Here is a 15,795-nt window from a genome sequence, read left to right on the forward strand (position 1 = left end):
AGTCTTGAGTCTCTGGGTCAAGCCTTACCTACAAAGCATCTCAGGTATTTCTCTCAGGAAATTGAATGAATTTTTCCCTTTTCCTTTTTTTTATTACATTCATTTGGATTGGGTTTTCTGTCATTCACCATAGCATCCTAACACACAATCTACTCTGAGTTCGTCATCTCTCTCTAAACCCTATATCTTTCACCATAAATGAAAACAAGAGTCATGTGAAGCAAATGCTGTTACATTTAATGTTGCACAGTATTCTTACTTGTACATAATAAGGATATGCAAGTGCTTTAATGTAAAAATAACAATCAATGAATAGTAATACACATAAAAAAGGAAGCATTCAGAAAGTACAACAATAAGCAAAATATTTCTATATTTATATAGGATATTATTCACACTGCTTTTGCTAAATGTTTTTTAATGATGCATTTCATTTTATTTTGAAAGACAGGGTTACAGATAGAGAAAGAAGGAGAGCCAGAGAGAAAGAGAAATCTTCCACCTGCTGATTCACTTCCAAAATGGCCGCAATGGCTGGAGCTGGGCCAATCTAAAGCCAGGAACTTCATCTGGGTCTCCCACATGGATGCAGGCTCCCAAGCACTTTGACCATCTTCTGCTGCTTTCCCAGGTGCATTAGCAGGGAGCTGGATCAGAAATGGAACAGCTGGGACTTGAACTGGTGCCCATATGGGATGCAGGCAACACAGGCAGCAGCTTTATTCCCTACACCACAGCACCGGCCCCTGCTAAAATCTTTGAAGAGCATCACTCAACTGATTGTCTCCTGGGAGAATGTTTGCTATCATCAACCACCTGTCATTCATTTTTAAAATTTTTCTTTTTAACTGACATATAATATTTGCACTTACTTATGGGATAGAGGATTTGAATTTGATATATGTCTACGTGTATTGATCAAGTCAGAGTCCTTAGCATTTCCATCTCCTGACTTTATTGCTTCTGTGTGTTGGGAACCTTCCAACTTTTCTCCTCCAGTTATTGTGAAATGTGTAATAGCTATAGACTGTCATTACTTACCATGCCATATAACAGTAGAACTACTTCGCTCATTTACAGCAATGTGGAGAGAACTGAATGACATTATGTTAAGTGAAATAAGCCAGGTACAGGAAAGACAGATACTCCATGTTCCCACTCATTTGTGGAAGCTAAAAAAGTTGATCACAGAAATAGACAGTAGAATAGAAGTCCCTATTGCCCAAAAGGGGAAGGGGAGGGAAGACAGAGAGGATAGATACTAAGTACCAAAAAATCCACCTGCAGTTCTTGAAGACTAAGAGTAAATTCAGGAGGTCCAGTCTTTTGCAATCTTTCTGGGACTCTAGAACAATACTGGTTTCCAAATTCTTCCCTGAGCTTTGTATTTCAGGTTCAAGCTACCTCTTTGAGGAAAAATTCCTTAAGTGTTCTGGAAAGCATGCTCATCTCTAAACTCACTGGGAATGATTCAAGCTGTCCCGCTGAACAGCAAACCAGGGAGCTCCTCAAATGAAAATGCTTTTTGTGGATGAGGATTGGTTAGATGGAGAGACTGAAATGGAGCTAATTCTAGGTAGATATGGGATTCGAGAAATTGGTCTTCACACGGCATTCATCAAGGGCCTTCAAGGGATTCAGAGGTGGAGGAAGTGCTGTACTTCCTAGCCCAGAAGGGGGTATCTCCCACACCTAGGACTCTCACCCAGGGTAAAACATAAAAGGGCCCAGGAGGCACAGCATGCAAGAAAGGCTTATGGAAAAGAGGTGTCATATTAGAGAAGCTCCTGGCCAGGTGGCCCCAAGAAGCGGGGAAGGAGTTCAGCATGTGGAGATGGAGTTGGTTTTGCCTGCCAGGGGGAAGAGTGTGAGGAGAGACATGGAGAAGAGGAAATATGCAGCAGTGGGGGGACCACTGAGTAGCCTTGAACCACCGTCTCTGAGGGAGCTCTGCTAGGTAGGGGAAGTCTTAACTCCTGATGACAAGTCCAGAGGCAACAGACAGGTGTCAACACTCCACAGAGACCATGAGCTTCTACAAAAGGACTCAGCCTGTAGAAAAGTCCACGTCTCTGAGCTTGATTTCCAGCTCTGCCACTTAAAACCCATCGACCTTAGACAATCTGTTAACTCTCTCAGCCTCAGGACCCCAGCTGTGTAAAAGATGCACCTTATAGGATTAGCATGAACATCAAGAGAGGCAGTGGAACACAGCTTTGTCACCTCTGAGTACTTGCTTGTGTAGGCGACTTGGTCGTGTGTGAAGCACCTCAGTAAATGTCCCTCTTAGTCTTTTATTACTGCTGCATGAGAGATCTTTGAGACCAGGGAGCATGCCTACTTTAGAACTGGGTACATAGTGTATCTATTGTTTTGTTTAAAGGTTGCTGCATGGATGAGTTGAGTAAATGAATGAGTAATGGGTGAACAATGTTCAGAGCCCTCCAACTAGACAATCAACTCAATCTCCTCACTATGCTGAAAGCCTGCTGACTCTTTGATTGACTTCTGGGCTCATGGCGGCAGTGGTGATCATTCGGTATCATGGTAGAGAAGGAAGCCAGTGAAGATGGAATCGTTGACATTGTCCGCGTAGAGCCCATTGTGGTCGCCATCGCCATACACCTGGAGCCAGACTTGGTCATCCACCTGCAAGTGGAGGAGGACCGAGCCAGAGGCCTGGTCCACGTTCTTGTCCTGGTACTGGTCATAGGTGAAGAGCATAGCCTTGTCCTTCTTGAAGAGGCTGACCTTCACGTCCTTCATATAGACGGTGATGTGGTAGGAGAAGTAGTACAGCCCAGGGATGTTGCAGCGGAATTTGCCCGTGGTGCTGTCATAGTGGTTCTGCTGATTGTAGAAGATTTTAGTAAAGCGAATGGGCACGTTGGGGATGGTGACCCGGCCCTCCAGTCCCACGCTGAATGCTGAGCGGTAGACATAGGCACCTTCTCCGGGCTCTCCTTTCCTGCCCGGGCTTCCTGGAAAGCCTCGGGGACCTTCAGCTCCAGTCACTCCGGTTTCACCCGTGTCACCCTTAGGGCCAACAAGACCTAGGGAATGAGAAGACCTCAGTGATCACAGGGACCGCAACTCCTGCCTGGGTGGATTGCAGCCCAAAACACTGTCCCCATGGCTTCCACCTGCAACCTGATTGGAGAGATGTCCCTGCCTCCTTCCTCATCCCAGCAGGCTCTTTTTTTTTTTTTTTTTTTTTTTTTTTTTTTTTTTTTTGGGACAGGCAGAGTGGACAGTGAGAGAGAGACAGAGAGAAAGGTCTTCCTTTGCCGTTGGTTCACCCTCTAATGGCCGCCGCGGCTGGTGCGCTGCGGCCGGCACACCGCGCTGATCCGAAGGCAGGAGCCAGGTGCTTCTCCTGGTCTCCCGTGGGGTGCAGGGCTCAAGCACTTGGGCCATCCTCCACTGCACTCCCAGGCCATAGCAGAGAGCTGGCCTGGAAGAGGGGCAACCGGGACAGAATCCGGCACCCTGACCGGGACTAGAACCGGGTGTGCCAGCGCCGCTAGGCGGAGGATTAGCCTGTTGAGCCACGGCGCCAGCCATCCCAGCAGGCTCTTGTAACCCATGTCACCTGAAGTCTCCACCCTAGCCCTCCCACCTACCAGCCCTTCATGTGCTGCTTCAACCAACCACGCTTCTGCCCCTCAAACCCCTCGTCCTGGGATGCCCTCCCTTCTCCATTCAGCCTGCCGGTTCTTCAAAGCCCAGCCCAGGCCAGGCATCCTCCTTGAAGACTTGATTGTTAATCTGGCTCTGCACTGAGTGCATTGCAAATTCGTTCATGTTCAGCTTGACTTATTTGGAGTAGACTTTCTCACAGTAATCACATAATCTGTGCGTTGGACTAGACCAAGAATTCTTAACTAGACCAGGACTTCTCCCAAAGCAGGACTGCGTGTTTCAGGAGGTATACACCAAGTATGATGGATTACCATTGGTTGGAATGGGAATTGAGTGGAAAGGAAGGAGAACAGGGAGGGGAATATAGTGGGAATAGGGATGAGAATAGGGCTGGGAAAGGAGGTGGGGCAGGAGGCGCAGATGGAGAGGAGCCAAAGGGTACTTAGTTATAGAGGTACCATGTATTCTCACCCCTGGGAGAGCAATCCCAGATCCACCTCACGTTGCCCATGGGTCACATAAAAGCTTTGCTTCTTCCATGTGTTAATAACTAATGCCTTCAAACACCCTGGAAGCCCTCAACTACCTAGGACAGGTTTCTAATGGAGGAGGCCAAAAATCTTGTTCTTACCTGCATCTCCTTTTTCACCCTTCTCACCGGGGGTTCCATCTCTGCCATCACGGCCTGGGGTGCCATTGTGCCCAGGATGCCCCGGGACGCCTGCTATCCAACCTGCACAGGCCCCTTTGGGTGCAGGAATCAGGATTCCTGGACTTTCGGTCGTGCTGTCCTGCCCATGACTGGGCAGGGCTAAGAGCAGCAGAACAGCTTGCAGCAACAGCATCCTGAGCCCTGGAATGTACATGTACACCATCAGCTACGTGAGAGACAGCCCAGCAGCACCCCCCTTCAGCACCCCCAGTAGCACCTACTCAGGCTCCAGACACCACACAGAGCCCCCTTCTGAGACCTGCTCTCTCAATACTCGCCTGTCCCGGGAAGACTTTTCTGACTATTTCAACCCATTTTGTTCTCTTTCTACCCTGAAATCTGCAATATTTAGCATTATGTCCTAAGTGGAGTCTCCTTTTCTCAGTAGAATTGTGAGTTTGGGGGTGGGGATGGGGACGACCCTTCCCTAATTTTGCACAGGGAAAGTCCCAATAGTGAAATTGCCAAGAGTTTACCAGGAGTGATGACTCGGATTGCTTCATTCAACCCTAACATGCTCTGTCTCTGCTTCTTTTCATCTTCTCCCCCCTCCTCTTTTTCTGTCTACTCTACCTTCTTTCTCTCCCACTCCCTTTTTTCCTCTTCCCATCTCCTGGGTCATGTTGGATCATTTGGCATGTTATGCACATGTGTGTTCACGTGCATGTGTGGATGAACATAGCCATGTACACACAGAGCTGTACCTTGAATTAGACAACTAGAGACACATTGATAATCTATTGATCCTTTGCCTGGACTGCCTTCAGCTGCCCCTCGTCACTGCTGCTACGGTTTGGATAACAGTCTGCATGTCCTCCAAAGGCCCAGGTACTGGGGGCTCAGTTCCCAAAGTTTTATGCTAATGATTCAGAGATGCATGTTAATGGTTAATGGGTTAAGGGCAAAGCTGTGACCTAATATTGGCATCTAGGAGGTGAGTCCAGTGGGAGGTCTCTGGGTCACTGGGTGCCCACCCTTGGAAGGCAGTTCAGAGAGACAGCTGGGTATTTAAGCCAGATTTCACCCAGCTTCCCTCTGTGCTTCCTGGCTCTCAACATGATTCTCCTCTCCACATGCCAAGCCAGTTGCCAGTCTACTGTGGCCACCTGATTTGGAATTGGAAACCTCTAAGGTGTAAAACAAAATACATTCTCTTTCTGAAGCTCCTCTCAGGCATTTGAGAGAAAGTAGCAGAGCGATGACTAACACACCAACCTAATCCCTACTTGCCCTTCGGGAAGTCCTACCTGTCCTGCCCCTTCCAGGTTAGCTGTTCCTCAGATGTGTTCCCGAGTGCCCTGGCTACTTTGCTATTACACTTCTTGCAAGGACTGGAATTCCCATTTTGTTTAGTTACTTCCCTTTTAAACAACACACACCGGGTCAAGCCTACCATACTACTAGCAAAGAATAAGGATTAAATAAAATCTTTATTTGAAGTTCATCTTTTCCAGATTTTTAATATTTATTTATTTGAGAGAGAGAAAGAGAGAGAGTTTCCATCTGTTGATTCCCACCTCAAATGCCCAAAACAGCTGGGGCCAGGCTGAGAACAAAGCAGGGAGCCAGGAACTCAGTCCAGGTCTCCCATGGTGGTGGCAGGGACCCCATGATTTGAGCCAACACTACTGCCTCCCACGGTCTGCATTAGCAGGAAGCTGGAGTCAGGAGCGGCAGATGAGCATCAAACTCTGAGATAGGACACAAGCATCTCAACTGGCAGCTTACATGTTAAACCAAAATGTCCAACCCAATAGATACTTTATAATTAGAAAAAAAGAGAGAGCCAAAGGAGAGAGGGGAAAAGGGAGGAAGGAATAAAGACTGGAACTGATAGAATCAAAAAGGGAGAGAACGATCCAACATGGGAAGCGGGATACACAGCAGACTCATAGAATGGCAGATATTCTAAATAGCACTCTGACCTCAGAATCAGCCCTTAAGGCATTTGGATCTGGCTGAAGAGCCCATGAGAGTATTGTAGGCATGGAAAGCCAAGACACTCTGGAAAAAAAAAAAAAAAAGACCTAAATGAAAGGTCTCTGCGAGTGAGATCCCAGTGGAAAAATGGGGCCATCAAAGAAGGAGGTACCTTTCTCTGAAGGGAGGAGAGAACTTCCCTTTGTCTATGACCCTGTCAGAATAAGATCGAAGTCAGCGAACTCAAAAGGCTTCCATAGCCTTGGCAACTCATGACTAGAGCCTAGGGAGATTACTGACGCCATAAACAAGAATGTCAAATTGTTAAGTCAACAACAGGAGTCACTGTGTACTTACTTCTCATGTAGGATCTGTCCTTAATGTGTTGTCCAATGTGAAGTAATGCTATAACTAGTACTGAAACAGTATTTCACACTTTGTGTTTCTGTGCGGGTGCAAACTGATGAAATCTTCACATAATATATACTAAATCGATCTTCTGTATATAAAGATAATTGAAAATGAATCTTGATGTGAATGGAATGGGAGACGGAAAGGGAATGGGAGATGGGAGGGGTGCGAGTGGGAGGGAAATTATGGGGGGGGGGAGCCATTGTAATCCATAAACTGTATTTTGGAAATTTATATTTACTAAATAAAAATAATAATAAAAAAAAAAAGACTGGAAGAGGGAGGAAGGTGGGAAGGTGGGAAGGTGGAAGGGACTTGAGATACACACTCTGGGAGCTCCAGCAAAGAGTCCAAGTGGCACAGGCAGCCAGGGCCTTTCTCGTCTCAGAACTGTCCCTCGGCATCGCCTCTGAGAGAGCAGAATGCCCAGCCCCAGGGGCTCCGGCTCCCTCTCAAATTCTGCCTCTGATATTAGGATGATCTTAGGCCACCCACATGGGATTGCAGAGGCTTTACCTCCCCACACCCCTTTCCCACCCTCACAGAGAAAGAAGCAGGACCTGGGATCCTGGATCAGAGACGTCACTAAGATCCCCTGCAGGTGAAGTGTTGGTTAACCCCGAGTCTAATTCTAAACAAGACAGCCTACGTGCATACTTCCGCTCTAGAGACACATGACTTTGCATCCATTTGTTTTCTCTTTCAGATTTCAGGAAATGTCCGGAACTGGGTTTGTCTTCAGGACAGACCTGGGGCTGTGTGAGGGGTGCAGGAAAGAACCTGGTTGGTAGCAATCTTACCCTACACACATGCACAGGATCTGCAATCCCACTCCTATGCCCACACCTGAGGTTCTACCCTGCCCTCTTCCTGTGACACAACCAGCTCATCTTTCACCTTCTCATACGTGTGTGCACATATACATGTGTGTACACGTGGATAGTTATACACATTCAGTGCATACCACGCACGTACATAGGAACATGTATGTGTGTGGATGCACAGTGTATACACGTGTGTTTATATGCATGGGTATGTGTGTGCAGGCTTGCAGTGTGTGTATGTGTGCATATGCACCTATGTGTATAGGTCCTCACATGCATGTATATGTTCATTATGAATAATTGTATAGTTCTTCACAAATGACAGAAAACAATCCTCCATCCCAAAAAATTCTGTTCATTTAAAAAATTTTTAATTTATTTTCACTTTATTTGAAAGGCAGAGAAAGAGAGATAGAAAGACATTCTCCTTTTGCTGGCTCACTTTCCAAATGTCCCCAAGAACTAGGTCTGGACTGTGCCAAAGCCAGGAGCCCAGCACACAATCTGGGTCTCCCACATGGGTGATAGCAATCCAGGTACTGGAGCCACCAGCTGCTGCCTCCCAGGGTGTGCATTAGCAGGATGTCTGATTGGAAGCAGAGAACGGGGATGTGAACCCAGACTCTCCAATACGAGATGCAGGCATCTCAAATGTGCCAAATGCTCACCCTCGCTGTTTATTTTTAGACACAGTGGAAATCATACTTTATATAGAAACTTACTTCTCTCTTTTTGCATTGTCATTTTCTAGTTTTTATCATCATCATTTTGAAGGTCTGTACGTTCAACCACTAAGTAGATAGAGGCAAAATATGGCCAACCACTTCCTCTTGGTTTTAGCTTATTTTAATTTTAAAATATTGTTTTGTATTCTGTAACAATTTATTTGTGTCTTGATTTAAAGTTCTATCCTCAGATAATATCTGTGTCATGCTCCACACAGGTGTGTGCACGTGTATGAACACAGGCGTGTTCACACAGAGGCCTACCTTGAGTTAGACCACCAGAGACACATTGTCCCGTAAGAAAACCCACCGACCCTGAACCTGGACCACCTTTAGCTGCCCCTTGTCACCTGCTGCTATGGCTTGGAAACTAGCCTGCATGTCCTCCAAAGGCCCAGGTACCCTAGCACCTAGCACCCAAAGACCTCGCACTGGGCTCACTTCCTAGCTGCCAATATTAGATCAAGTCTCTGCCCTTAACCCATTAGCTTTTTCTGAGGTTATTATTCTGTTATGACTTATTTCCAGATGTGAATTACTGGATCAAAAGGAATGAGTAGTTGAGCGTCTCTTGATACATACTCCCTCGTGCTGTCTTTTATACTGTCACCAGCGTGTGTAGGAAAGGATCCACTTAAACAATGCTCGCCAGCTTTGGGTATTCACAGGAAACATTCTGTTGCTAGTTGAGCGAGCAAACAAACAAAATGTTACCTCACTGCTGTGGTTGGCTCCCTTCAACTACTAATGAGTTTTATGTGTTATTCAAGGCTTATTTCCCAATTTAATTTCCTCATCCATGGTATCTCTGAGTGTTCTTTGTCACTTGATTTAATAGGGACATAGTGTATTTTTTGTCACTTTTGTGTGAGTTCTTTGTAACACCATTTGGTCACATATGCCATGTTATCTCCTTAAGTGTGTAGATAACCCTTTGTAATTTTCATGTTGTTTTGGATTTTTAGGCACAGATGATTCAGTTTTTATTTAGCCCACACTTGTTATTTTTCTTTGCTTCTAAGTGTTAAACAACCAATACCCTTGCCAGAATTTGGCAAACATTCTATTTTCTTCTATTTCTTATTAGCTGATAGATCTAAAACTTCACCCTTTAATTCACCTCTGATTTTTGCGTTGCTGTAATCTATGATCTAAAGGACACACATCATTTCCGTTGAAAGCCAACCGTTTATTAATTAGTAATTAATAAATTTTATTAATTTTCCATTCCTGCTGAATCCGAAGCATCACTTAGCAGACATTAAGCTATCACATGGTCTTATAAGCGCGGTAGGAACTGGGAGCCAGACAGGCAGGAGGGGCAGGAGGCAGAGACAAACAGGGCCCCAGCAAGACCCACTGTCCTCACCACGTGTCCTTTGTCGCCCTCTACTGGAAGCGTTCTCAGCAGCTGTTGGAAATCAAATGAGAGCGCACCGGCTTGCTTAGGGCGGAGAGAGGCGAGCTAGATGAGAAAGCAAGGGGATGAGACCTGAAAGGCCCTTTCCCACGTAGAGAGAATGCTTGCTCTGAGGCTCTTAAGCTTTCACATGTCTTTAAAGTTTTCCACTATTTGTCGCCTCTTCCCTTTCTCATTGTGGCTTTAGCAATACAATTCCTAAGCACATTGAGCTCTAGGCTTCTTTCCTCCAGAAATGAGGAGGGAAGAACATAGGAGACTGCGTTAGTGACCAAAGAGAGATGGGGAGATGAGTCAGGACACGGGGACTGGAAGAGCCGCAAAGGCTCCTGGAGGGAGCCCACCTCAGAGGCTTCTAGAGTTCTCTGATTCCTTGGCCGCCTCTGTGAAAAGTAGAGATCCTGTTCCTCTACCCGGAGGGAACACCGCAGCTTCATGGACCGAGTTCGCCACCAGCAGGTGCAACCAATCTGTGTTCCTGACAGCGGCATGGGGTGAGGGTGCTTAGAAGGGGAGAGAGGACACGAGCACAGCATCCTGGGAAATTCCTTCCTTGCTCATTTGCTTTCTTTAAGGGAAAAGCAGAGACACAGGTCGACAGGCATTTCCCCTTGGCCACTTCGGTCCCCAAATGCCCACAACAGTCAGGTGTGGGCCAAGTCAATGCCAGGAGCACGGAACTCACTGTGGGCCTCCCAGGTGGGTGGCAGGGATCCAATTACTCAGGCATCACCTGCTGCCTCCCAGGGTGCACACAAGCAGGGAGCTGGAACTGAGAGCAGAGTCGGGACTCAAACCCAGGCACGCCCATAGGGAAAGTGGTGTGGGGATCCCGAGTGGCCTGTTAACTGCTGGTGCTCAGAACCGATTTTAGGAAGAGGCTTGTACCCTACCCTCATTCTAGAAAAGCAGCAATTGATACCAAGGGAAGATCGGTGCAGAAGTGTCTAAGCCTCAAAATTGTTCTATTTGCCAATTATTTGTGGGTTTTGCTTAGATGTAACATTTCTACATACAGCATCTTTTATAATTTTATTTTCTGAAAGACTTGTATTTCCATAAGGGAAAGCTTTGTTCAACAAAACTAAGGACAATGATCTGAGGCTCAGTTGTGCCTATCAAGAAATGCTTGCTTTGGCCGGCGCCGCGGCTCACTAGGCTAATCCTCCACCTTGCGGCGCTGGCACACCGGGTTCTAGTCCCGGTCGGGGCACCGATCCTGTCCCGGTTGCCCCTCTTCCAGGCCAGCTCTCTGCTGTGGCCAGGGAGTGCAGTGGAGGATGGCCCAAGTCCTTGGGTCCTGCACCCCATGGGAGACCAGGAGAAGCACCTGGCTCCTGCCATCGGATCAGCGCGGTGCGCCGGCCGCAGCGCGCTACTGCAGCGGCCATTGGAGGGTGAACCAACGGCAAAAGGAAGACCTTTCTCTCTGTCTCTCTCACTGTCCACTCTGCCTGTCAAAAAAATAATAATAATAAAAAAAAATTAAAAAAAAAAAAGAAATGCTTGCTTTATGTGGATCATGAAGCTAAAGCCCACCACCGTGTGTAAGTGTTAGCCATTTGCACAAGCCTTTCCTCCCATAGCTCCCCATTAAATCTCACGAGCAGCCTGAGAGGCGCTCGGACACCAGGATCTTAGGCCTTAGGTGCACACACGTCATCTTCACCGTGACCTATCTCAGCCTTTTGTGTCTGTTGAAGGACTGTATGGCATAAGCCACACAAAAATGCTTAACGTGGTGTCTGGCACGGGCCGACGCTCAATGAGTGTTAGCTCCGGCTGTGCCCGTTTTAGAGTCAAGGAAAGGGACGCTTCAGAGACTTGTCCAAGACCCCAGAGCTAAGCAGGGGTGCTGAGAATAAAACTCTGGTCCTCCAGAGCCCAGGAACACACTCTTGAACAAAACCAGCAGGAGAAAGACAGCGCGGTCACGCATTCTGCCTCGTAACGTCCTGCCCCTAATATCAGAGGAAACAGCGAAGACGGCCTCGGTACTACAAAACAAGTGGCCTGGCTTCGTGCTCATCCAGGCTCTGCGAGCGCTCTGGGTGACTGTCCTAGGCCTCCCCACCTCCCCAGTGTCATGCTCTTTGCCTGTAATGTGGGTATTCTTTCTTATCTAGCCTATTTCACGACAGTATTGCAATCAGAGGATAAAACACAGAGAGAAGTATTTTATAAACTGACAGAGGGCTCCACACATCAGCGACGAGAAGGCAAGCAGTGAAGTTTTTTCCCAACCACTGCTGTTTCTCCTCCACCCCTTTACTCTCATTTCCCCCACACAGCTCCAGGAGCTGGGTCTGGATTCCCCCAAACTAAATCTAAGGACCAGAGGGGTTCAATCATTTCTGTCTGAGGATAAAAAGCAGAAGAGGGCAGAGGTGTGATTTGAAATTCGCCGGCACTAGCTCTCCTGCTGTGGATTCCTGCGCTTTTAAAATCTTACAAGGGTCTCGCCACCATGTCCTCAGGAGCTTACCGGCCCCCAGTGTGGCCTCTCATTTCCAGTTTACAATGCATGGGAAAGTCCACTCTGACCTGCTGGAATCTTGGTGGCACCAGCAGGATCTTATGAAATGCAAGCACTGGGTGTCCCTGGGGAGTGGCAGGAGACAGAGCTGCAAGGGGCCAAGAGGGTCCCAAGCGTGGTGCCAACTCCTCCAGCAGGAACGAGCATTAAAGTGCACAGCAGGCTTGAACGTCACAGCCAAAAGGGATCCCAGGAATCATCTCACCCCTGCCCTGCTTTGACAAGTGAGGGGGCTAGGGGAAGAGAGGGGGGTGCATGTGCTAGATCCTCATAGGCACATTATTTATTTTCATTTTCACAGGAACTCCACCAGGGAAGGAGAATGGTCCCAGCTTTAGAGACAAGAAAGCTGGGAGATTAAGGAAATGACCCCTGGGACACTCGTCTTCTGACTTAGAACCAGTGAGCCCCTGTGACATTCCACCGCCTCTGAAAGTGTTCCCCAGAGCCTCCGACTCCGCTCCCAAACCTGACGGCTGGGCTGGTGTGTGAGGAGGCACGTGGGTTCCCTTTGAACTGGCAAGGGTCCTTTGGGTTACAATCTACTCCACTTCATCCTCCCGTGGTCCCGCTTTTGACTTTACCATGTAAGAGAACTGGAGACTTGGAGAAGCCAGAACGTCGGCTTATGATCACGCAGTCACTGGGGGAATGGTGTGAAATTGCCATCTTGAAAGATCAGAACGGCAGAATATTGGCACTTCCACCTGGTGCCGCGTGACGATAGATGGCAGAACCAGGAATCCACTACAGGCTTTCATTCAGTCCTGGAAGAGCTGTCAGGATCGCCACGCTCCACACATACTCCACACACACTCACACTCACTCCACACACGCTCACACACAGACATACACACACTCACACATTCACACAACCACACACACACACGCACACACATACTCACATGTACACACACTCACAATACACACACATGCACACACACACCTGGCCAGAGCTCTTCCCAAACTGCCTCTTCCCTCACACGAGCTGGGGGATCTGAGAAGCCATCTCTCCTCTTCCCCCTCCGGGAGCCAGTCCGTCTGTGCACCCACGCTCTCACCTCACCGACCCCAGCCTTTTTTCTCACTAGGCACGCTGCCCCAGTGTGAGTCGGGCACAGGTCCTAGGTACTGGTCCTAGGTACTTTGGCCACAAGGAATGATTCTTCCCATCTTGGAGCCGGGGGAGAACTGAAACAGCCCAAGGCTTACCTGGCTCTGGCAGCACTGCCTTGGTGAGAGCTTTGCTGCTTCCTTCGCCCCGCCCCCGCCACGCCCCCCACCACACACAGGACAGCTTGACGGAGCCCCCACCCAGCCTGGACCGTCGGCATGGTTCTTACCTGCGGTAGGAGACTGCAGTCAGGATGGAGGAGGAGATGGGCCAGCCTCAGCAGCCGGTACTCAAGTGGGCAGGCAGCCCCCACTTCACAACTGTCTTTTCCCATTGGCCAACGCAGCGGGGGTCAGAGGACGATGGGCGGGCACATTGCCCCCTGGCGGCTGTCCCGGGTCCCCACCCCAGGGAACCTGGTGCAACCCAGCTTGGGCTTGGAAAGCCAAGGGGAGCTTCGGTCAAATTCTCAGGCATTGGTCCTATGTTTCCCTCCCACAACAGCAACGGAAGATGGGGTAAGGGTCAAGACCACAGCAAGAAAACAAGATATTTCTGCACCCAAGAGAGAAGCTTTCTCATGTACAATGAATTGTCCAGTGGTCCAGGAAGCCTTTCTCCCATAGATTTTTTTCCCCAAAGACTCAGGGACTGCCAATATGGCTCCGTGTGCATGAGTAAGTGTGAGACTGAGTTTTGGACACTGAGCACTCCAAAGGCGGCTGTGACATGGGAAGAAACGGGACACATGTGCCACCCCCACGCTCAGACTCTGCATTTAGGAAAGACCTCGAGTGTTAATCACAAGCACTGATGTGCAGAGAAGTCCCCGGTGGTGGCGTGGGTCTGGACTCGGGTCACTTGCATCCCCCGTGTAAATCAAATCTAATCGAACAGAACGTTTATGTACAATGTGATATTGGAAAATCATCTTTCAAGATTTTTGGTTCCAAAATTCAGGATAAGGCTTTGGAAGCTAACTCTGTGGTGTGTGTGGGAGCCCCCACTTTGCCAGCACCTTGTCCCTGATCTGCCTACCGGGGAAGCCAGCTGAGAGGGGCTGGAAGCAGCCTGGGGGTCCGGCAGCTCCAACCTGTTAGGTGTTCTAGAAAAAGTTTGGGCTTGGAGCAGATACATTCAGCACCTGAAGCTCTTTCTTGGCAAACCCATGTCTCGTTTCTGAGGGGTGGGATCAGAGCCGGTTCTTGTAAACCGCAGATTCTATTGAAATCAATAATGACTCTGGCCAGGGCTCAGGATGCCAGCAACAGTTTCCAAAGGACTTTCAGTAACAGAATATTCTTAGGCAGAGGCTGGGCAAGTGCCTGCCTGCCACCAACTGCAGCCTCCGCTGGCCACAGAGAGCCTGAAAGTCCACCAGTAAAGAAAGCGTTTTCTCCAGAGCCAAGGCCTCCTGCTACTACACAGATATTTCTAGAGAAGTGACCTGATGCCATTGAAGCTTTCCAAGGGCCCCTGACTTACATAAGGCCCTAGGAAAAAGGGGTCTGTGTAGTCTAGCATGCAGGTTGGATCACGGAGAAAACAAAGGAACTGCAGTGAATCTCAATCCGATCATCATTCATTTTTATGGCAGCATTTTCTTATTTACTGTTGGGTCCTGTTACTGTCTGCTGTTTGTATCGGAATGTTGACTTCACAACAGCAGGGGCTTTGCTTAGTTTTAAAAAATAATTGGCCGGCGCCGTGGCTTAACAGGCTAATGCTCCGCCTTGCGGCACCAGCACACCGGGTTCTAGTCCTGGTCGGGGCACCGGATTCTGTCCCGGTTGCCCCTCTTCCAGGCCAGCTCTCTGCTATGGCCCAGGAAGGCAGTGGAGGATGGCCCAAGTCCTTGGACACTGCACCCCATGGGAGACCAGGAGAAGCACCTGGCTCCTGGCTTTGGATGAGCGAGATGCGCCGGCCGCAGCGGCCATTGGAGGGTGAACCAACGGCAAAAAGGAAGAACTTTCTCTCTGTCTCTCTCTCTCACGATCCACTCTGCCTGTCAAAATAATAATAATAATAATAATAATCTTATAATTCCATTTTGCTTTTGAATTAAGATTATTTATTTATTTAAAAGCCAGAGTTACAGTGAGAGAGGGAGAGACAGAGAGAAAAAGATCTTCCATCTGCTGGTTTGCTCCCCAAGAGACTGCAACAGCCAGGGCTTAGCCAGGCTGAAGCCAGGAGCCAGGAATTCCACCCAGGCCTTCACATGGGTGCAGGGACCCCAGCCCTTGGGTTATCTTCAGCTGCTTTCCCAGGTGCACTGCCAGGGAGCTGGATTGGGTGCAGAGCAGCCGGGACTCAAAGCAGCCCTCTGATGTGGGATGCCAGCATTGCAGGCAGCAACTTCACCCAGCAGCCGCATGCACAGCTGGGCGTTCCCTGTTGTAAGTGCCACCCCCCTGGAACCCGTGTGCCCCAGGACCTGAGCTGAGGAAAGCAATGCTAAATGTGAAGTCTAGGAATACATGGCCGT

The 15,795-nt window shown here is 48.6% G+C and overlaps 1 protein-coding gene across 1 annotated transcript; it reads right to left on the bottom strand.

Moving 5' to 3' along the window:
* Window positions 1-315: 315 nt before the first annotated feature.
* ADIPOQ (adiponectin, C1Q and collagen domain containing) lies at window positions 316-13,599 on the bottom strand. The gene is made up of 3 exons (XM_062177580.1): window positions 13,534-13,599; window positions 4,274-4,495; window positions 316-3,053 (listed from the first exon to the last, which is right to left on the bottom strand). Exons 2-3 carry the CDS (start codon window positions 4,485-4,487, stop codon window positions 2,533-2,535), a joined length of 735 nt encoding a protein of 244 aa, XP_062033564.1. The 5' UTR covers window positions 4,488-4,495; window positions 13,534-13,599; the 3' UTR covers window positions 316-2,532.
* Between the last annotated feature and the right edge of the window lie 2,196 nt (window positions 13,600-15,795).

The sequence above is a fragment of the Lepus europaeus genome, chromosome 2, assembly GCF_033115175.1.
Source record: "Lepus europaeus isolate LE1 chromosome 2, mLepTim1.pri, whole genome shotgun sequence".
Classification (NCBI taxonomy): Eukaryota; Metazoa; Chordata; class Mammalia; order Lagomorpha; family Leporidae; genus Lepus; species Lepus europaeus.